Source organism: Mustela nivalis (genome assembly GCF_964662115.1).
Source record: "Mustela nivalis genome assembly, chromosome: 1".
Lineage (NCBI taxonomy): Eukaryota > Metazoa > Chordata > Mammalia > Carnivora > Mustelidae > Mustela > Mustela nivalis.
The window spans coordinates 149,230,248-149,254,356 of record NC_139020.1 but is presented as its reverse complement, the minus strand read 5'-3'; the positions used below and the strand labels follow the sequence as shown (position 1 = coordinate 149,254,356).

Genomic DNA, 24,109 nt, shown 5'->3' with positions numbered 1-24,109 from the left:
ATTCCTACCATAAGTGTTTATGCTGTGGAGAGATTGGTCTGTGAATTCATTAAGGGAACTTCACAGAGAACCAAGTGTCCCCGGGCCACAGGTTGAGAATCACTGTCTCAGTGAGAGTAGGCTTTTTGTTTTTATTTCCTTTACATTCCTCTAAAGACGTTTCTTCTTATCCCACTGAAGTGCATATACTTCATAATGTTCTGTTAAGCACAGCTAATTTTTAATTACTTTTTTTACAAGCAATAAATGAAGTTCCTATAAGATAATTCAGATAGTACAAAAGTAGATTGAATAAAGTGTATTAAATTCCTTTTGCTTTTCCCTGCCCGTCTCCCTCCTGTACTTAGAGGTAAGGATTTTCTCAGTTCTTGCAGTCTCTGTACTGATACATGTAGCTCTTTGCCCCAGACACCCTCTCAGAAATTGCCAGATGAGTGGTGGTGTCCACCTTTTGTGAAAGAGAGGACTCAGCCACAGAAGACAGGTTGAACTTGGCCAAGAATACGTAACTAATTAAATGGCTGAGGTAGGATTTGAGCCCAGAGCTTTCTTAAGCATTAGCCCAGGCATGCTCTTTTCATCAGGCCATACTGAGGGAAATCACGTGATTTTAGCCTGGCCTCTTTTTTTGCTCTTCTTCTCTAAAGTTCATTAAAATCAGATTTGTAAAGTGATTTATGGAAGAATGCTGAGTTGAAAGGGTGTCTTCTGCCTGTCTGGTTTGGATTTATGAACCTGTGCAGTCCCACAGTGTGTGATTGATAATCTTTGGACTTCTAGAACTTTTTCCTGTTTTCTTTTGACTTGAAAAAACAAGTTAGCACCAGGCTTTATTAAACCCCTAACTAAAACAAACTGTAGCTTGTCTTCACTGGTGCCCCCTTTCCCCCATTGCAGGTACTTAGTCTTCTTTTTCTCTTAGTTTTTATTTGAAGGTCATTAATAATTAAGGACTGCCCCCTGCTGCAGCTGCCCTTTTTGGGGCCCTAACCCAACAGTGTTTACAAAAGTACTATGTTCTCTTTTGTTGTAGGTTCATTCTGACATCCAGCCCACTGCTGAGGGTGCAGGGGATATATTCTGCTCTCAGGGAGCTCTGAGTAATAGAGGAAAACATCTCTAATGACAGCTCACTGTGGTGACGCCCTGGTCACCAGGTTGGGAGGGCAGTTTGGAGAGCTTTCACAGAGAGCTAAGGGTCACTGGTAGGAGCGTTGGAGGATTCTGGGCATGTACTGGAATTGGCAGGATCTTCCTGACCTGAATGAGAGGTGCAGTCTGGGATGCCTTCTGAATTTTGATTGGAGAGGTGGAGGTACTGCAGACCACACTAGAACCCAGATAAGAGAACTAAGTTTTTTTTCAAAGGTGATAAGCTTTGTTTGGACAGCATTGATTTTTTAAAGTCCTCAGGGGGCATTTAGATGGATTCAGGTGTGGGAAAGTTTTTTGATGTAGGTATGAGTGATGGCATTCATTCTTTCTGCTTAAGAAATGATTACTTGTGAAATAGTAAAACTGTGCTTCTAACTAAAGTGTTAGTAAAACTAGGGATTATATAAATACCATAAAATGGGAACTTGTCCAAATGCTTTATTCCTCCTTGTCCCGCCCTCCCCTGTTAGTTCAGAAGACCACTTGTAGAATGGTCTCTAGTCTGGTCCCTCAGAACCAACCATTGATCTTGTTGCAAACAAGAATCTTTTGTAACTGGAGCTCTAGGTGTTGTTGAATGCACACCAGTAGTTCTTGGTGTGTAGGGAGCAATTCACATCAGTTGACCTTAGGGTTTCTGAATATCCGTACAAGGAACAAAGGTCCTGAGACCTACATGTTTGTGTAACAGTACTTGCTATTCTAAGAAAGCATTGCCTTTTACATTAGTTTTGGGTCATATGTCAGTTGCTGGTAACCACAGTTGGAACTGAAAAGTTGATTGCATAAATCCTGCTGGTTTTAAGTGATGTTATAAAAGGTGCTGGTCCCTGCTTCATCTGTAGTGATTTTAAACCATTCTGTTGTTTCTTCTGTTAGATTGATAGTTATACTGATAAAAGAATGCCAGAAGAAAAAAATAGAAGTTTCCATCTGAAACTTTTCTTCTGGTCTTCCCATTTTTATTACTTTCTAATCAATGCTCGCTCTTTTGCTCTCAAGATAATTCACTTCAGAAATGATTTTTTTAGAAGACTTTTCAGCAGTCATGACATCCTCTACTACAACCCCCTTCCCGCCTCAACATTTGGCAGTAGCTTTTCCTCAGATTAATCACTAGCATGTTCTTTTATTCTGCTTTGTTTTCATTTTGATCTTTTGTTAGCCTGCCTAACATGACCTTTGTAGTAGAAACTCCACTTCCAATTCTAGAAATGGCATATATTGTATTGTGACAAGTTGACCTGCTGAGTGTTGTTAGCAGGTGAAAGAGACGTCAATGCTGAGTTTGGTGCTCTTCTTTCCAGCTAGCTTGAGAGCTGCAAGTAAGGGGACCAGTAACTCCCATTCTTTGTACTAACAAAGACCTCATTATCTTTCCACCCCTTCCCACAGTTCCATGAGTTGGAAGTGGTTTTTTAAACCAAAGGAACTGTATTTATGAAGTGATACTTTCTTTTTCCCTTTTTATTAACAAAGACTCTATAGCTGGGTCTGAAATTAAAAAATATGCTTCAGATGGTATCAACATTAAATTTGATTTTTCAGATGGTTGATGTTTGTTAACCTGTGTACCTTGAATATGAATAGACAATTCCATTAACATCTTTTTGAAATAAATATAATGTGAAGTCCCTATTCCATTATCTTTCTCTCTCCTTCTCCCTGATCATCCACTGTCCCCAGTTAAGGACTTGGTGGATCCCAAGCTGATCCTATGATCTATACCTTGGGAATATATAGTTTTATAAGCAAGTTTAAAAAAAAAATAGAAAAAGATATTTTAAAATATTCACAAACATGAGTTTTTAAGACAAGTAGCAGCTCCCTCCCCCACTTGAGGGGAATGTAATAGATAATTTTTCTTGATGCTGTTGTTAGTCCTGTAATACCAGATGTCTTGTCCTGGGGACCCAAGATCTTAAATTGTCCCCTTTTGTAGCTGCATTACTAAGAGGCCATTCTTATTCTCTCCCCCCATCTTCACTAGTTTTTGTCTATGTTGGCTTTGTGCCTTCTTGAGCTTATCTGCTGGCTGTCTCTAACAGTGAATTGAGAGCCCTGTAAGGGCAAGGGTGTCCCCCATTCATCTCTGTGTCCTCTGTGCTCAGGAACAATGCCCACCCGGCACAGATGAATGAGGGCGAGACAGTACTGACTCCTCAGAATGCTTTCTGTATTCTGGGCTCTGTCCTGAGTACTCAGCATGAATTTGATTTTCATCTCTTTAATGCCCACCACAGCAATAAGAGGAATTGCATTACTGTTCTATTCCCATTTAATGATGGAGAACACGTTTAAATACTTGGTTAAAGTCATTCCACTCTGTGTTTGTTTTGTGATTTTTTTGTTTGTTTGTTTTTAAGATTTCTTAATTTATTTGACAGAGATCACAAGTAGAGAGAGAGAGGAGGAAGCAGGTTCCCCGCCTAGCAGAGAGCCCCTTTGTGGGAGTTGATCCTAGGACCCTGAGATCATGACCTGAGCTGAAAGCAGAGGCTTAACCATTGAGCCACCCAGGGAGCCCTCGTGATTGTTTTTATCTCTTTCCTTTGGTCCTTAGGATGGAAAAGTAAAATCATTCAAAGACAAGAAGAAGAGAAATTAAATCTAGGAAAGAAGTAAATGGAAAAAGTAATCCTTTGAATAATCACATTGTCTCTTTGAGAGGGTCATTTGCTCTTTCTGAAACTTGGCTCCCTTAGTGCTGCTGCTCTTTTACATGCTTCACACATCATGTCACTTCACTTCATAAACTACCAGGCACCGAATTGTGTTTCTAAATTTCACACATTTTAAGCACTTCTTCATTCAGAAATTATTTGAGCCCTGGCTGGAAACAGTAGAAATAGTATATATATTTATGTTGTTTTTCTCCCTTCGAATCACGCACCACTTCCTAGCAAGTGGTGTGTGAGTCTTCTTGGCCAGATGATCCTGAAGAGAACATTTCCAGGTAATTGGACTTCCTTATTGCTGTTGAGGTTGATATTTAACAGGAAAAGAAAGTTTCCTTTAGCCAGATAAGAATTTGGGGGTAATTATTAGTTGGATGTTTATACTATTTGCTAACCTTTTAAAACCTCAGCTTTGTATAATTGTACTGTCAGATATCATCTCCAATTTAGCATGGAGAAAAAGTAAAAAACTAAATAACCAAAATGGGTTATCCACAGTTAAGGTATGAGATGGTAGAAGAAATAACATAACCAAATTCATTTTATAAAAATTGTTTTATAGGATTTATATAGAAAGATAAGAATATATTATATCTCAGATATATGTGTATTTGAGGTTGGGGTTGGTTATAGTAGTAGCCTTAGACATTAGTCAATATTTGAACAAGAGAGAGAGAGTGTTTTAACTACCCTGGTTTTTATGTTTATGTGTTTTTATTGCAAACCACTTATAAAATCCCTTTTCTTTGGGGAGGAGATAGCCAAAACTAAACAAAGTAGTGTAAATCAACCAAAAATAAAGCCATGGTATATTTCCATTCTTATCTAATAAACATTGGTGAAAAGATGAGTTTACTTGATAGTGAATTTCAGGAATATAACTTCTTTGAAAAATAAGGGACACATGGATTAAAGGGAGAATAATTATAATTGCCACTTGTTCACAGGAGTGGCTTGAGAATTGGGGCAGGTAACCAAAAATAGGTTCAGGTTGTTCAGAGAGGGTTTAAGTTACAACTATGTAGATTTCCTTTGAAACTCTTAATAAGTTAGAGCTAGTATTGGGGTTATAAATTCTCACTATATATTTAAAGAACAGGTGCAGCTAGCCACATTACTTATGTTGTTTGACTTTGAATGGGGATGGCCCTCTGCATTCCAAGATCAAGATAAAGAAATGTGTGTTAGTGAGTTGAGTGGAGTCCTGAGCCAACTTGCTGTCCTGGGGCTGTAGGTTACATAATTTATGCATCCAACAAGCAATGCCAGGCACACCACCTCCTAGGGACACTGAAGAGCCACAGGTTTGGACTGAATGATCTTTAGGTCCCTTTTCTTCTTACATATGTAATGTTTTAATTTTAGTAGATTTTTGTATCTGCTTAACCAGTTTTCATTAAAGCATCCTTAGTAAAATTTGTTGTATATATAAAAAATCACAGTATGTTTAACTTTTGGGTTTTTGCTTTTATTGCCCTCTTTATGTAGTTTGGACCAAGGAGAAGGTATTTTATTAACAAGTTATAATTCTGCTGAAAATAACATGGAGTGTAAGCTAAATGAAAACAGCAGTTGAGTGTTAACAGATGTGACAGAGTCCATGTGGCTTACATTCTCTTCTAAGCTTTTTGTGGTAGAAAGCTTCTTGAATTCATCTCTTGGTATATTAATGTTTATGTAATCATGTCTCTACTTCAAGTTTCTGGAATGAATGAATGATTTGTGATCCCCTTCCTAAATGATGGATTCATCCTTTTTTCATTTGAAGAGCCATCATTTTTCCAACTGATAGGTTAGATTTTATCTAATGGCAAGAAGTAGGGGGCTATTGGCACTTGTAGGAGTTAGGCTAATGCTACAGTTGGGAGGGTCCTCAGATGTCAACTAGTCTAGTCTTACAATCACTACAGGAATGTCTTATGCAGAGTATTAGACAGATGGTTGCCCAGACTTTGCCGAATGGGAAGCCTACTGTCTTTCCCAGTGCTTTTTTAAATAGCTTCTGTTGTTTTTAAGCCAATATGTGCCTCCTGGTTACTTACACCTTCATACCTAATTTTGTCCTCTGAAATAATGTATAACTTATCTATTTCTTCATTGACAGCACAGAAATATTTCTCTCTCTGAATTTTAATTTTATTAACTATAAAGTGACTGTGATTTACATCATCTGGTTATCTCACCAGCATTGAGGTAAAGAGCAACTGAGATAATTGTGACATTAGGCAAAATCCTTTTCATGTTTCAGAGTATTAAAATACTAGGTTTATATATTCTCTAGTAAATGTCATGAGAAAGACAGCAGTCTGTTACTCAGTGGCTTGAGAACCTTGATAGGTACTTTCTCCTCGATGTTCTTGGCATTAGTGAATTAATTTATCTCTTTGTTGAACATTTATTGACTATTCACTATGCGGCTGAGGTGAATATAAAAATAGTAAACAAGACAGATACCTTCCCCTGCCTTATTGGGACTCAAGTTTTCTTCCCTAGATGTTTTCCTTTGAGATATAAATGGTTTTCACTATTCAAATAAAATAATATTGTTAGTCTACTTCTGCTCTTCTTAGTGCTTTTGGTTTTCTAACTCATCCAATATTTAACAGTATGTCTTTGCTTTGTAGATATATGGAGTCTGGGAGTGATTCTTTTCATGTTGGTGTGTGGGCAACCACCTTTTCAAGAGGCCAATGACAGTGAAACATTGACAATGATCATGGATTGCAAATATACAGTACCATCCCATGTGTCCAAAGAGTGTAAAGAGTAAGTAAAAGTAGAAAAAGAATGTTAAAACCAAAAGTTTAATTTATTTTTTGTATAATGTATGTATGTATGTATATAGAGTGCAAGCATGGGGAGGGGTGGGGGGAGAGATGGAGAGACAAAGAGATAGAGAATCAGTCGCAAGCAGACCCTGTGCTGAGTAAGGAGTCCTACCCCGGGCTCAATCTCATGTCCCCAAGATCATGACTTGAGTTGAAATTAAGAGTTGGATGCTTAACCAACTAAGCCACCCAGGCACCCTCAGAAGTTTTGTTTTATTCCATTAACATGTAAAAAAAAAAAAAAAATGAAGTGACTTCATTATATAAACATCTGAGTTCATTTTAATTTTTGAACTTGATATTTTATTTTTGTTAAGTATATTTTGGGGCGTTAACCCCAGAATGTGATTTGAAATTTAATACTAGAGTACAAACTGTGTAAGTCTATGTCTTAAATGTGCTTGTTTTCAAGAAACCCATTACATGCCTCTTCAGCTTCCAGGAGTGGTGGTTACTCACTTGAAATGAAGGTATTACCATAGGAACTACCTTTCTGTTTTTGCATAAGCGAAAAAAAAAGACCACCTAGAATTATTTTAAATTCCAGAGAAAAATTAAGGCATTTCTTTTCCTGAAATAGACCACCAACACACCATTTTAGGTTTTACATAATGTGTCCCTTAATTTTATCCATATACCACTCTCCCCTGTTGGTTTATGTGATTGTGGGAAACCAGCAACCAAAAGTACAGTCAAGTTGATTATTTGGAATTTAAAGAACTTATAGTTCTGTAATATGTATAGTGAGAAATATAATGGAATAAAAGAACTGTTAGAAGCTCAAGTATTTCATGGACATTATGGGTGATATATGGGTAATATTGGATGAGTTAGAAAACCAAAAGCACCAAGAAGAGCAAAAGTAGACTAACAATATTATTTTATTTGAATAGTGAAAACATATGTGTGTGTGTGTGTGTATGTATATATACATGTATATATATATATATATATATATGCATATATATATATATATATAAACTTCATTTATTTTAATGGGTGATATTTTTCAGTGAGTTCAGCTGAGATTATAGCTACTACTTTAAATATCTTGTTGCAGTAACAGAGTTTTGAATTTTTCCCATCAGCTGGTAAGAAGGAAATCTGATGATTTGAGAAATCTTTTCTCCAAGTGGACCTATATCTTAGTCCCAATGTGGTGTGTGGTTATCTTACCTATTCAAACTCTGGATTCAGTTACAGGTTTCTCTATGTACTGATGATGTGAGAATGGTAGAACCTGTTACCTAGAGTCAGAAATAGAGCAGTTATAATATCTTAGGAGCCTTCTCTATTTCTCCCTTGTAGAGGGATTATTCTTAGTAATTGTAGAACCATTCAGTTTTCTGCTTTTCCTGTGTCAGTTTTGCTGACTTCTGTTTTTTAAGGAGCTTACCCATTTTATCTAAATTTTCAAATTTATTGGCCTGAAGTATTTATATTCTCTGGTATATTTGTAAAGTATATAGATCAATGGGATGTTGCCCTTTATCATTCCAGTATTGAATTTCTGCCTTCTCTTGTTTTTGTCTTGATTAGTCTTGCCTGAGATTTGTTAATTTTATTAGTCTTTTTCAAGGAACTGCCTTTTATCTTTATTCATTTCCTTGTTTTTTTTTTTTTTTTTTGGTTTTGTTTTGTTTTACATTGTAAATTTTCTCTTACCTGTATTATTTCCTTCTACCTACTTCATGGGCTGAGTCGATTCTTTTTTCTTTTTTTCTTATGTCATAGTTACAAACTTTCCTTTTCTAATGTCATAGTTAAGGCTATCAGATTTGTCTTCTTGTACCATTTCTGCAGTACCTCAACTACTTTTTATTTATAGCCCTGTTATTATTCAGTTCTGAGTACTTTCTAGCTTCACATGCTGTATTTGACTGCTAAGATTTTTAGAAGGGTGTTTTACAGTTTCCAAATATATAAAATTTTTCTAATTACTTTTTTGTTGTTCATTTCTAACTTAATTCTATTGTGGTCCAAGAATATAGTCTATATAGTACTCGTTTTTTGTTGCTGTTTTTCACATTGTTTTAGGTGTTAAGGCTTGCTTAACACCTACCATGGAGTCAGTTTTTGTAAATGATCCTTTTGTTCTGGAAAGGAATGTATATTTTCACATTTTGGGGATCGGAGATAGATAAATCCTTAAGATCAAGCTTATTAATTATGCTGTTCTGAATTACTTACATCTTTTCTGAGTTTTTTGATTATTTGATTTATCACTTACTAAGATATTCTTCCACTATGATGGTAGATTTATTGTTTTTTTTTCCTTGGAGGTCTGTCAGTTTTAGTTTTTAAGTGTTTTGAGGCAATGGTATTAGGTACAAATTGTATCTTACTGGTGAATTGAACTTGTAATTCACTTGTTTATCACTAATGATGCCTTTTGCCTTAAAGTCAATCTGTGTTACTTGGTTTTAGCTATCCACACCAGTCTTCCTTTGGTTAGCATTTATGTGCTATCTAGTTTTCCATTCATTTACTTTAGACCTTACATTGTCTTGGTTTTAAGTAAGTCCTTTTTAATAGCTGGGAGCTGGGGTTTAATCCCTTCTAAGAATTTTTGTCCTTTCATCAGAGTTTATCTTATTCATATTGTCTTCACTGAAAGATGTAGATATATTTATACTCTTTTTATATGCTTCATATTTGTCCTACATTCCCCTCCCCTTTTTTTTTTTTTGGTCTATTCTTTCTTTAGGATTGATAAAGATTTTTCTTTTTCCCCTTACTTGGCTTTCTCCCTTCAACTACCTTAGAAGTCATAGTCAGTTGTTTTTAGTGAGTCTCCTGTTTTAACACACACGTACATATTTATATGCTTAATTATAATTTTTTTTACAATTTCATCTACTTATTTGAGGGGGGATGAAAGTGCATGGGAGAGGGAGGGGCAGAGGGAGGAGCAGAGTTTCTGCTGAGCAGGGAGTCCCCTATGTGAGGCTCAATCTCAGGACTTTGGGTTCACGACCTGAGCCGAAGGCAGACGCTTAACTGACTGTGCCACCAGGCGTCCCTATATGCTTAATTTAATAAAATTGATAGTTAATCCTTATCTTTATGTCTTCCTGAACAACACAAAATCCTTAGGACAGTTTACCATTCAATATTTTCTATCTCCACAAATTAAACTGTTATTATTATAATTCTGTATAGTAAAAATACTGTTTAGAATTACCCAGATGCTTGATTAAAAACTTTGTATATTCCTCCACTTGGGATCACATTCTTCTGCTAATATTATACCCTTTAGAATTCCTTTGAGGAACGTTTGTTTCTTGGTGATCGACTTCCTCAGTTTTTCATTGAAAATCTGTTTATGTTACATATGCCCTTGAAAGTTTCATTGAGTGTAGAATTCTAGGTGTGGATAGTTTTCTCTCAGGTTATTGAGGATGTTATCACACTCTTCTGATATGTCTTGTTGCTTTTGGGATATCATCTATTCGTGTTGTTATTGTTCTTGCTCAGGTGATTGTCTCTTTTCAGGCTGCTCTAAGAGCTTCTATTCATTCTGCTTAGGATGTGTTAGGCTTCCTGGGTCAGGATTTGTGTTTGTCCATGAATTTGGAAAATCTTTAGCTGTGATAATTTCAAATATAGTTTCTTGCCCATTCCTTTATTCCCTTCTGGAACTCTTGATTAGATATATGTTAGGTATTTTCACTCTCGCCTCCTTGTCTTTTCATCTCTTCATATTTTCTCAGTCCACTGGTGCAGGGTTATTTCCTTGGCTCTGTCTTCCAATTCATTAATTCTCTTTCTATCTAATTTAAAAAATTTACCTATCGCTTTTTTTTCCAGTGTTTTGTATTTCACACTTCTCCATGTCTTAAACATATACAACACAGTTGTCTTCTGTGTCTGAAAATTTCAGTATTTGAAGACTTTGCATTCTGATTTTGCCATCATGTATTACTAGTTTTTGTTAGTACTGATTTCCTTGATATTTTTTGTCTATGAGGTCATATTCCTTATAATATTATTTGGGAAGTTCCTTTAAGTTATGTTCCTAGGGAAAGGTTTTACATTTCCTTCTCTACTCTGGTTACTTAGGAGCACTCCAGCTTTAAAACCACCTGAATTAACTTCTTCCTGACATGTACCACACAGATATCATTAATTTGGACCACAAATGTGTGTGAGGACCAGCGTGTGGCTAGAAATTCTTAGAAGAGATTTCCCTGCCTCACATCCACAGCCACTGTTGAGGCAGGCAGTTTTCCTTCTTGATATCGTAACAGATTGGTTTCTCATTTCTCATTCTCCCTGCCACTGAAGCTGGGACCCTAGTTCTTTATGAGGGCTCTAGTTGTACTCCCTGCCTACACATTATATTCTGTTTTTTGCACTCAGTATAGCTTTCAAAACCAAAGCAGAAGCCTTCGGGTCAAAGGTTAGCTTTGTCATTTGCCTCCTAAAATTCCTGCTTTTTTTTTTTTTTTTTTTTTTTTAATTCATTTATTTGTCAGAGTGAGCACAGGCAGACAGAGTGGCAGGCAGAGGCAGAATGGAGAAGCAGGCTCCCGCTGAGCAAAGAGCCCGATGTGGGGATGTGGGACTCGATCCCAGGACGCTGGGATCATGACCTGAGCCGAAGGCAGCGGCTTAACCAACTAAGCCACCCAGGCATCCCCTAAAATTCCTGCTTTTATTCCGTTTTTTTTCCTGTTGAGTCTGCTTCCTTCCATCCCTGTGTGTGTGTGTGTGAGTGTGTGTGTGTGTGAGTGTGTGTGTGTATATATTTTTATTTTATTTTGTTTTATTTATTTATTTTTTCTCCCCCACGCAATGCATTTAAACAAAATATATGTTTAAAAGCCTGTGGCGTTGTGATTGTTTCCATCGGGATCATTTATTCTTTCTGAAGCAGAAGTTGGCTCATGCACTGTATTTTGTATGTCACCGTTGATCATTATATCTGGTTCTGGCTTGCAACTAAGCCACAGTTAATTAAGCAACGGATGTTAATATCTAGAGCTAATTCCAGATGATAGGAAGCTGTTTGGCTTACCAGTATATCTGGCAGTTGTGATTTTCTTTCTTTCTTTTTTTTTTTTTTTTTTTGTAAGATTTTATTTATTTATTTGACAGAGATCACAAGTAGGCAGAGAGGCAGGCAGAGAGAGAGAGGGAGGAAGCAGGCTCCCTGCTGACCAGAACCCTGAGATCATGACCTGCGCCAAAGGCAGAGGCTTTAACCCACTGAGCCACCCAGGTGCCCCTGGCAGTTGTGATTTTCTATTTATGAAACTGATGGCACTAAATTTTCTTTATTACCATCTGCCACACTACCACCACCACTAGTGGGCCTAATGAAATTTGATGGCATAAGTATAGGAAAGAATTCTGATTAATAAAATAATCCACCATTACTAAGCCCTGCTAACAGTTTGCTCTAACAGTGGACTTACTTCCTTTCCAGCCTGATCACACGGATGCTACAGAGAGATCCCAAGAGAAGGGCCTCCTTAGAAGAGATTGAAAATCATCCTTGGCTTCAGGGAGTGGACCCTTCACCAGCAACAAAGTATAACATCCCCCTCGTGTCGTACAAAAACCTCTCAGAGGAGGAACACAACAGCATCATTCAGCGCATGGTGCTCGGGGACATAGCAGACCGCGACGCCATTGTGGAGTATGTCAGCACTCACCAGCACGGGGCCATGGGTTTAGGATTCTTGGAATGGTCTCTCCTCTTAGCTTGTCAGGGCCTGCAGACACTTTAATGAGTAGAGTTCCCAATTGGCAGAAGTCATGTCATTTATTTCCTGTCTCATAGGTTTTATTGTTGTGTTGTTTTTATTTTTATGCTAGTGAATAAGTACACCATTGCTGGGTGGTGTCATCAAATGCTGTGGCCTCTCTTCCTTCCTGTCGGGGTGGATTGGAGTAGCTTCTTTTGTATCCCAGTACACGTCTTTTCCATAGCAGCATCTTCATTGTTGTGTCTCCCTCTGCTCCCCACAGAGAGTGGAGAGAATGGGGCAGACCACAGTCCTCTAATTGAGGGGTCAACACATGGGACTGGTCACACATTGTTGTAAGGGAAGTTTTAGTGGACTGCAGTCATGCTAGATGCCTGGGGTATTGTCTTTGGCCACATTGTGCTACAGTATCAGACAGAGTAATTGTGAGAGAGACCACAGACCCACAAAGCCTATAAAATGTTTACTTTCTGGCCCTTCAGAGCCCTTACTGGAGCAACCTGCCACCCACAAGATACAAAATTGTTAATTAAGTCATTTAAAACCAAAGCCAGTTTTTAATAATCTGAGAAGTTTGGAATCAAGGATAATACAAAGATGCAGTTGCTTTGTTTTAGTAATGATTTATTTCTATAAGAGGTCCTGTCTAGAAAATCATGAAATATTTCCACAAATGAAAAGTCAAAGTGTTCAAGAAACCTGTTGAATGAAACCATCAGGTATGATGAAAAGAGGAGTTACTCAGGGCGGAGTGGTGGGGAGGCAAAAACAAAAAACAAAAACAAAAAACTCAGATTCAAAATTTTGGTTTAAGTACAAATTTCTGCAGATTTCCAGCTGCATTATGAGTTGTCATACTTAATGACCTAAATGAACAGAGAGAGCAGGACACTTGGCTGTGCCTGCCAAGGACACTTGTTTTAGCAATGTGTAGAAAGTGGTTTTTCATTTTGAGTGCATAGAAGGCTTATTTGTATCTCCCTGAATTGGCTCAATGTTCTTAGCTTAAATGAATACATGTAGCGGTGTCATTTAGAACTATTTGATTCGTGTCAATTCAATGTTGTATCTGCAGGGAGGGTCAGTCTCATTGGTTCAAGTGACTCCATTTGTATGTGCACTAGTGGGCAGGTGCACGGTGAAGCCTGGGCTGGGAGGCCCGAGCTCACGGCCCCCAGCTGGCCTCCGCTCTTGCTCGTGGCTTGCTTCTGTGCTCCTCCTCCTGAGCACGATGCCTCAACTCAAAGCCACGTGTTTTTGGTCCCGTCAGAAGAAGCCAGTGCCCTTAGCTGGTACTCAGCTTAGGAAACCACTCGAAGTCATTCTGAGCCCAGAGTTTCATCAGGGCTCTTAACTTTTAGAGCCTTGCACCTCAGTCTGCCCTGCCTCTTTAGCTATGACTCCCCCCTGTTAATTTTGTGAAAAGGGATCCTTGTATTCTTTCCTAAGTTCATTTTGTATTTTCACTCACCATTACGGTTTCTGGGCCCTTATAGACCCTTTGTAGCATTCTTGTGCAGTCCTCAGGCCAGGCCAGCTGCGGGAGGATAGGTGGCCATGTGCCCCATGGGGTGGAATGTCCTGAGCTGGCCTGCAGGGTGCCTGTTCAGACTAGGGACTTGGAGCAATCTTCTGAAGTGGATAAACGAATACGCTGATTTTATTCAAAGAAGGGGCTAATGATATGGTCTCAGTTACACTAGTAATTCATTAAATGCAAAGGGTATAAAAAAAACTTACCCTTATTTTTCTGATTGATGCTAGTATTTCAGTGCACATTCATACAGCTCATTTTGTACTTCTGATGGAATCAAGTAAGCCAACTTAATGAAAATGAACACTTTGACACAGATTAACGTTTTGTATAATGCATACATTCTTGGAAAGATTCATCACCTTTTTTTGCATCGAAAATTGACATTCAGCTCAGCTGCTCTCGCATTTTGGATTTTTCTTATGAACATTTTTATGTAGTTGTTTTTTAGAATTTCATGAGTGATCTAAATAACTACTAGGTTTTTCTTCTTGTTTGTGGGTTTTTTTTAAAGATTCCAGATCATTGGATTTTATTTGCTTGTACTTTAGTTGGGGGAAATGAGTTCTACTTATAAAAAAGCAAACTTGCTGATGTGGCTTACATTTATTCTCCCTTATTTTCCTCAGGGCCCTGGAAACCAACAGGTATAATCATATCACGGCCACTTACTTCTTGCTTGCTGAAAGGATCCTGAGGGAGAAGCAAGAGAAAGAAATACAAACCAGATCTGCAAGTCCTAGCAATATCAAGGCCCAGTTTAGGTGAGAAAAAAATCTTCACTGATTTTAGTAAGTTAACATTTTGAAATAGAGAACCCCTTTAAAAAATATGCTTTCTAATAACTCTTTGGGGCCTGAGAGTATAAACAGTGGTGACGGCCTCATTGGAGAGGCCATGCATGGGCTCTTCCTGTATGGGGAGTCTTGTTCCTTTGTCACCAAGGACACCTTCCTTCCTGGACTCAGGGGAGTGGGGCTGTCTGTGGCTGCTGGCCTGGCCAGGAAAACATGTTTTGAGAAGCAGCCTCAAGCAGAGTGTCAACTATTTTCATTAAACTCTTCCAGATCTTATATGTATTAATGTGTTATTTTCTTCAAGTTTTCTTTCCAGAAACGACCAAATTTTCCCTCTGTTACTTGAAATAATTTTTAAGAACATTTAGGGCATTTCTGTGCCTTGATATTATCTCAGGATTTCAGTGACTTGACAGATCAGCTAGTTGATTTATTGGCTGCTTGACCTTGAGAGATCACTTCACCTCTTTTTGACTCAGCTTCCTGGTCTGTGAAATGGGAGTATAATACATCCACCTCCTGAGCTGAACTCTAGGTGTTTGCTGTCACTGTTATGACTCTTTCACCACCACTGGTGTCTTCGGCCAAGTCATAAATATGCTCTACCCCATTTTTTCCTCCTCTCTTCCTCCCATTCCCTCTTTCCAACCTTGCTTTTTCTTCTGCCATATTAGCTTTCCATTTAAAAATCAAAGGATGAAAGGATTACATTTTTATATCACCACTATGAAAGTTCTGTAGAATTTATCTTTCCCTCTTAAGATAAAGTAATCCGTGGAAGTGTAGTGATTCAAAAACAAAAGGATGTTCCCAATTCTGAACATTCTCTATGTGTACATCCATATACAAATATCTGTGTGTGAATATATAATAATAATTATTTAAAATAGGCAGAAAGCCTTGGATTTAAATTACTTGCAGTCAGCTTACCATGTATATAGGTTGTTACTTGGGATGCAGGAACAGAGAAGAAAAAAAAAAAAAACAAAAGAAAAGAAAAAGCATTGCTGGGTGGCCAAAGAATAAAGATTTAGAAGTCTAGAACTGGAAAGTTGACTTAGTAACTTCATTTAGATCCTAGATGGAGGCTTTTTGTAACGAAACCTAGGCAGGCTGTCTGCTGTCTGTGTGAAGAAGACTTCATCCTAGGGAGCCAGGGACTTAGGCTTGAGACCAACCAGGATGGTGACTTCAAATCGTGAGGTCATCCTAGTCCTGACCTGAGCCCCCCAATGGGGAAGAGCACAGTCACCACACATCAGGCCACCAAGTCTGGAGTCAGTCCAGCCTTAGAGAACAGAAAATTTGGATTTGAGCCGTTTTTGGTGGAACAGATCAGAGCTCAATCTAAAGTTGATCTCATATGTAAATGATTCAAGTTGGTTGTCCTTATTATAAAAGCTATATAAAAGTCCATGGAGGTTATAAAGAAATATCAGAGCCTTCCCTCGAGTTTTCCTTTTATCCTCCTGGGGATACCAGAGTGGAGTGGGCCTCGACTCCTCCCGAGCCCAGGGCAGGTGGCGCATCTGCTTCCTTGCCTTCTTTTTACTGTCACTTTATTGACACTTTATTGACTTTATTATCAAAACCCTGGACCTGAATTAGTTCTGTCAGTGGACATGCCTTTAGGTCAGAGTGACCTGGGGCTCAGGACCCTGGACTGAATCAGGAGACAGATGTGGAAGCAATCGCAGCTCTTCAGGGTGGGATAGGCAGGGTGAGCCAGGGAGCCACAGCTGCAGAGAGAGCGCCTCCTTTGGGTCCTGCTAGGGTGGACCCGAAGCATGGCATGGCTTGCGTGTTAGCAGAGGACCCCAGCACCGGAGGGCTTGGTGCCAGCATCCTCTCTGGTCCCAGGAAGTGAGGAGAGTCCCTGAGGCTAGACTAGAGGCCAGGCTGGGCAGCAGCCATTCAGAAGCTTTCAAGGTTGCCCCCGGGGATGGGGTGGGGGGGCGCGGGATGGTAGCCTTGGGACCCAGCCTGCATGACCTTGGGGGAGGATCATGGTGCCAACTTGTGGAGAGCTGAGGGGATGAAGTGATAAAGTGCATTCACCCCTGTCTGGCTCTCCCCGCAGTGCCGGCGCGGAGAAGCGCTCAGGCCCTGTGAATTGTTCTGTCCCCCGTGACTCCTCTGTAATTCTTGTTTAGCCGTCTCTCCTCTCTTGTCAGGCGAAGCCATAATTTGCTTACAGTGTTGTGGCAGTGGAGATCACATACTTCATTCGGCACACATGTAGCTCAGATGTGTGCTCGGTTAGTGTGAGCAGTTAAATGGCTCGACTTACTCCTGTAAATCAGAGCCATTGGTTCAGAAGTGGCCCGTGGAGGAGCCAGCCCAGTGGCCATACCCACCCATCCTGTTTTGGGGGGTGGGCTCTGAGAACGGTTTTGGCTTTCTTTTCCGGTGGGGTAGGAGGTGGGGAGAGAAGAGCCTCCACCATGTGTGGGCCCGCTCAGCCTGGATGGCGCTGGCTGCCACTCTGGCGGGCCAGACACAGTCGGCACCTGGGCCCCCACCAGTGCAGGGTCCCCAGGTTGTTTGCGAGCGTGAGGGGCGGGGCTGCTCTTCCAGAACCTGGTAGTGCTATTCTCCAGAGCGAAAGGCATAACCAGGGCTTTGTGCATTTGTGATGATGGGGGCAGATGACTTGTCTAGAGACACTTAATGACCTCAGAGACATTATCCAACACTCAGCTTTTAAGAACTTTGTCCACTGCATGGACAAAGAGGAGGACGCTTTGTGTTGGGGGAAAGATGTCTGTTGTAAATTCCTGTGAGTTTTTCAGAGCTATAGATTTAATTGGGTTTTACTTGTAGGGTAACATAATTGGTGTGAAACGAAAGTGTTGTAGTGTGGAAGTAGGTGTTTTAAAGATCTCTGGCATCTACTATTCCCCTGGACAGAGAGGACAGTGAAGAATTCCAAAACAGGCTAGAGACCTCATTTTTAAAAATATTTTTCTTTGGCTGCCAAGCAATGTTCTTATTACTTGGGTGACACTAGACTGGGGAGTAAAATCAAAGTTTAAATAATTGTGGATTTGTTACTTACTACACTTGGGTGGACATTTAAAAATACATGGATTCATATTTAGCATCATGTTTTTTTAATTGGTGAAGAAGAGTTGTATGTATGCCCATGTACATTGACTTTTTTTTGCCGTATTCCTATGCTTTTAATCCACTGAACTATTTCCATTTATTTTTATAAACAAAACTTTTACACCATCCTGTCATATCTGGAAGACTGGGAATTTCAGGTGAATTATATATATATATTTTTAGGTGAATTTTATTAGCAAACCATATGCCTTCAAATTTTGTGACCTAAGACCCAGAGGAACAAAATGTTTGGTGTTTTGGTTTTGCTTTGGTGATCTCCCTTGTGCTTTTTTAAATTATTTTTCTTGTGGTAAGACTCATATAGGGAAGATGGAGTATAGCTCTTGGCCCTCTTGTCCTGACAGCTCTGATGAAGTTTTTATCTGCCTGGTTAGCCACAGACTGAGCCATGTTTCAGAAGCACGTGTGCCCTGCTGCTGTCCTTTCTGATCTTTATAGGATGTTGAATGGGTTTGTGAAGCTGCTATTTCTTTTCTTTTTTTCTTTTCTCTTTTATATATTTCTTTTCTTAGTCTGTGGATTTTGCCCTAGTCAGTGTTATGTGATGTAGTTTGAGTAAAGTCTGCATATTATTACATGGCTTTCTTCTTCCAATCTGTTTACACAGACAGTCATGGCCCACCAAAATTGATGTACCCCAGGACCTTGAGGATGATCTCACGGCCACTCCTCTGTCCCATGCGACTGTCCCTCAGTCTCCTGCTCGGGCCGCTGACAATGTCCTCAATGGCCACAGGAGCAAAGGCCTGTGTGACTCGTCTAAGAAGGACGACCTCCCTGAGTTGGCCGGGCCGGCGCTCTCCACAGTGTCCTCGGCGAGCTTGAAACCCACAGCCAGCGGGCGCAAGTGCCTGTTCCGCGTGGAGGAGGACGAAGAGGAAGATGAGGAGGACAAGAAGCCTATGTCCCTCTCGACACAAGTGGTTCTGCGCCGGAAGCCCTCAGTGACCAACCGGTTGACGTCAAGGAAGAGCGCTCCTGTCCTCAACCAGATCTTTGAGGAAGGGGAGTCTGATGACGAATTCGACATGGATGAGAACCTGCCCCCCAAGCTGAGCCGACTCAAGATGAACATCGCCTCCCCTGGCACGGTGCACAAGCGCTACCACCGCAGGAAAAGCCAGGGCCGTGGCTCCAGCTGTAGCAGCTCAGAGACCAGCGACGACGACTCCGAAAGCCGGCGGCGGCTGGACAAAGACAGCGGCTTCACCTACTCCTGGCACCGGCGGGATAGCAGCGAGGGGCCCCCTGGCAGCGAGGGTGATGGCGGGGGCCAGGGCAAGCCAAGCACTGGCAGCAGCGGTGCGGACAAGGCCAGTCCGAGCGAGAACAATGCGGGCGGGGGCAGCCCTGCAGGTGGCTCGGGCAGCAAGCCCACCGGCACGTCGGGCAGCACGCGCCGCTGCGCCGGCCCCGGGCCCGGCGAGCTGGTGCAGAGCCTCAAACTCATGAGCCTCTGTCTTGGCTCCCAGCTGCACGGCGGCGCCAAGTACATTCTTGACCCACAGGGCGGCTTGTCCTTCTCCAGCGTCAAGGTCCAGGAGAAGTCCACGTGGAAGATGTGCATCAGCTCCACGGGGAATGCGGGCCAGGCCCCGGGTGTGGGCAGCATAAAGTTCTTCTCTGACCACGTGGCAGACAGCAGCACTGAATTAGAACGGATAAAGAGCAAGAACCTGAAAAATAACGTGCTACAGCTACCTCTGTGTGAAAAGACCATCTCTGTGAACATCCAGCGGAACCCTAAGGATGGGTTGCTGTGCGCCTCCAGCCAGGCCAGCTGCTGCCATGTCATCTGACTGCAGCCCGCTCTGGCCACTGGGCACTCTTCCTGCTCGGAGCGGTGAAGACTGGCTCGCTTCACTCTTCTCTTTTTGGTTTTCTCTTTAAAGTGGGCGTTAGGAACAGTTATTTATTACCTTTTCATTTGTTCGCCTGACGATGTGACAATGCATGGTCTTTGTGCATGCTGCTAGACACTTCTTTTCCAGCCGAGAAGTCTGTTGTGTAATTTTTACATTTATAATTTTAATGTGGATGATCAGGATTAAATTAAAATGTATATTTGGAACCTAATATAAATGGAGCACTTAGAAATTTGATGTTCTGCACTTAATCTAGAGAGAAAATGCTTTTGTTTCCTTGTGAAAAATCTAAATTCCTGTCCTGACCTTCTATGCGAACGGGGACTCCGTGTTCGGAGGCACACTCTGTGGTGTCTGAGACAGAACCAAAGCAATAACGTTGTGATGCCGACAGGCCTGGAGCCTGTGAGGGCATGTGCACCCCACCTTCCAAGGCCTGTGCAGAGCAGAGTACAGCGGGGGTCTGCACTGAGAACCTTAGAACCATGATTTCAACACACCCACACCTGTTTGTCTTAAACTATAGTGCGAAAACAAGTTTGGGCTCTTAAAATTTAACTGAAAAAGATATTTCTTGTTTTGTACTAGGTGATATAAAGTACTTAGATTTATAAGGCAGCTTCCCCCGTAGTGATAAATTACAAGCAGACAATCCTATTTTGTAATGTGATGAAGTGAACTGATGGTGTCTTAACTCTACTTATAGAGTGTATAGTCTGTGTAACAGAACAAAAAGATGCTCGGTGTAAATTCCTTCCTAGAGGGCACACCCTAGGCTTTCCTTTAAAACCATGTAGATAGAAGAAACTGTAGGGCCTAATACGGGAGCAAAGGTGCACACAGAGGTTGGCAAAGTCAAAACCCTATAAATTAAAAAAAAACAAAAACAAAAAAAAACTACTGGGATTTGATTTTTAGGAGTTTGGTAATTAGGCTGTCTCTCTTGTTTTTTCCATTCTATGTCCTTTAGCTTAGTAAGCTATGAAAACTGGCTGGTCAAAAACACATATAAAAGACCAAAATTCACACATACAGCAAACAAAAATGCACAAAGCCTGCTTTGTTTTTTTTGTTGTTGTCGTTTTGATTTTTGCTTTTTTTTTTTTTTTTCTGGGAGTGTTTTTCACTTTGCCTTCCTGCCAAAACAATAATCAAAGAACTCTTGCTTTAAACTGTTCCTGTACAAAGACTACTTTGACCAGATAATCATCTTTCATGGCATTTTATCTTGTAAGACGCAGTATATTGCAGACTGCTAATTTTGGAAGGGGCCAGATGCTACTTTTTCAGGCTGTGCCCTGGGGGTCTTCAAAGCAACCCTTATCCACATTGGTGATAGGATGTGGCTGGGCAGAGTTGGGGAAGGGGGACCTTCCCACACTCAGCAGCTTTCCTTCATGGCTCTGAAGTGATAGTCACTTTGTCTGTAGAGTGGGCAGAGCACCAAAGGACTGCATTCCATTGGTCACGGTTTCTCCAAGTACACACTGACTCTGCTACTTAGGATTCATAGATTTTACTCAGAATTCTGAATTTCACAATATACTTACTAAACTAAGATGATACCTAAAATACTTATTTTGCTTTCTAGACCTAGGCTAGATATGTTTTAAGCTACAGCTCTAGTTCATTGTGATATTTATAATTGAAAGCTACCAGAAAAGATGTGTGGGTGAAGCCATAGAACATATTTGCTTGAAATTCTTGAGCAGGGATCTTATAAAGGGCCAGAAATAAGATGTGTGGTTCACATAGATAGTGAGCGTAACATCTGTATTAAACGTAGGAGAGAAGTTTATAAAGGGCATTGGCAATAAATTCTTTGTTGCAGCTGTTTTCCAAGTAATGTAAATACTTCTTCCTGTGATTATGTATAGCCTTGGAATGGCACCTTTTAACTAACCCGTATGTGTTTGGTTTTCAATGGTTTTTTATATTCAGATGTATATATGGTGCTCACTTTAGGATCAGCAGTGTTGACTGTTTATGCTGCATAGCTGTATTATAGCCTTATTAGTTGTGTGTGGTTGGTTGACCCTCTGGGTATACAGATGTTAGTCTGAGTGGCGTCTTACTCATTTGTTCATAAGTGAATGATTGTGCATGTGTTGTATGTCATAGTATGTCGTCACATAAAAGGGAGGGAGCAAATAACCATTACATTAAGATAATATTGGACCAAACTATTTACTAGCTCTAAACAGTTCTTGTACCCCTTAACCTGTCTTCAGAAGTTGCATAGAGTTATAGTAGTGTGTAAATTAAATATTGTGGAAAAACAATTAGTCTTGTATTTTTCTGTATGTGTGTGTACATATATTATATATATATACACATATATATATACATATATATATATAAAATTATGTACTTCTGGCAATTCTATCTGTATTTAAAGATGTGACAATCTTGACACCGATTTTAAGAATAGCTGTGAGACTGAATCAAAGGAAAGATATCCCTACCAAGTTAAGAATTGATGTGTGTTAAGAGGGTACAGAATTATCAGCTGATTTGGTCAGTCACTTCCACTGCTGGTTGATTTTCCTCATTGTGTAAACATTGACAGGTATGTGACAAATGGGAAAAAAAAAATCCAAATAATAAAGTGGCATATTGGTGTTCAGCAATATAAACCGCGTCCCATGTTTCTGTTTCTTCTGAACATAACCTTGTACAGACCCAGCCTGGGTGACTCGCAACTTTGCATGTGCCATGCACCTGCGCTGCCAGGTGTGACTGGAAAGATATCATTGTCACTGTCCCTGCCTTGAACTTGGCTACAAGTCTCAGGTGGCCCCAGGCCCCATTAATTGTAATTTATTTCCCCAACTCATTGCTTCCCTCACTTGGCTTGTCACCATGCTCCTAGATAATGGAATAAACTGAAGCCATTAGAACTGCCACAGTCTTCCTCTTCACCCTCCCACCTTCATCTGAGTCGTCATGCCCTGCCCTTGCTCCTCGTTGTGTGATCCCAAGGTCAGTTCCCTTACTCACTTCTTGAGGCTTTATGGGGATGAGTGAGGCAGCCATGAGGATTACTCGTTCTCTTCTTTCTTGCACCATCAATCTTCACTTCACTGCTAGGTCACTCCTAACAGCAAGTAAAACAAACGTGACTTTATTCCCCTACCTTAAAGAGATGTCTTTATTATTCTCGCTTATCTTTGCTCTTTGAACCCTTCCAATCAGTCTCTTGCTGCTGTCACCCCACTATAACTGCTTTGCTCAAGGCCAGCAGTGACCTCCATGTGCTAAAAACCAGTGGTCAGTTTTTAAAACCAGCTTTGAGATGTAATCCACATAGCACACAATTCACCAGTTGTACTATTCAATGCTTTTCACTGTATTCTGTTGTGTAACCATTACCGTAAAGCCAAAAAGAAATCTGTACCTGTTTGCACTTCCTCCCTTTCAGCTCCCCACTGCAACCTTAGCCCCTGGTGACCACTAACCCCAGTAATCATCTTCTCACCCATGGTAGCATTTGATGAGTTGGTCACCCTTCTTCATAAACGTCATATTGTTCTGGACCCCAATTCCACCTCGCTGTTCTTCATCCACTGGCTCTTCTCTCAACCTCTGAACTTGGAGTACCCCAGGGTTCATATCTGGATTGTTCTCTGCACTTTCTGTTGGTTATCCCATTCAGTCTAAAGTTTACATGCAGGTAGAACCGAAAAATATATGTAACCTACCTCCCAGGAACATCTGATTCCAACAACGTATTTGACTTATCAACATGGATGTGTCTAATAAGCACCTAAGTTTTTACATGCTCAAAACTTAAACCTTCCCTTCAAATCCTTACCTTCTTAAAGCTTCCCTTCTCATCAGTAGTGGCTTTAAACCTTTTGCACAAGTCAAGAACCTGGGTATCCTTCCCTCATTCCAATATCCAAGCCATCAGCAAATCTTATGCACCATTCAAAAAAGGACCCGTTCTTACTGCCTTCCCTGCTAACACTCTAGTCCATTATGCCATCATCACAATTGGACAACTAAATGCCTCCTGGATGGTCTTGCTGCTTTTGCCCTGCCTTTTTCTTATCTGTTCTCTGTACAACAGGTTGAGTGATCCTTTTAAAAGCTAGAGCATGTCATGTTTCAATGAAAGGTGTTTTCCAAATATTTGAGGATTTTCCACATAAGTTTCTGTTACTTATTTCTAGTGCAGGTCTGATTTGTCCAGAAATCATGCTTTGTATAATTGAAATCTTTTAAAACTATGGCTCAGCTAATGGCCTTTTTAGTGAATGTTTTTGTGAGTGCTGCAAAAGTGCTATTGTTGGTAAAGTGTTCTGCACATCAGTCCCAGTTGCTTATTAATGTCAGTCAAGTCTGTATCCTCACTGATTTTCTGTCTCGTATCAGTTAGTGAGAGAGGAGTATTGAAATCTAGAATT

General features: G+C 40.4%; 1 protein-coding gene across 4 annotated transcripts in view; it reads left to right on the top strand.

Moving 5' to 3' along the window:
* SNRK (SNF related kinase) overlaps positions 1-22,336 on the top strand; it is a 58,239-nt gene extending 35,903 nt beyond the window's left edge. For all 4 annotated transcript variants that reach the window (XM_082725919.1, XM_082725917.1, XM_082725916.1 and 1 more), the window contains 4 exons: positions 6,458-6,599; positions 12,093-12,305; positions 14,539-14,673; positions 18,443-22,336. In XM_082725919.1, coding sequence (XP_082582045.1) covers positions 6,458-6,599; positions 12,093-12,305; positions 14,539-14,673; positions 18,443-19,634 — 1,682 coding nt within the window. In that variant the 3' untranslated portion in view covers positions 19,635-22,336. The remainder of the gene's footprint in view (positions 1-6,457; positions 6,600-12,092; positions 12,306-14,538; positions 14,674-18,442) is intronic.
* The last annotated feature ends 1,773 nt before the right edge of the window (positions 22,337-24,109 follow it).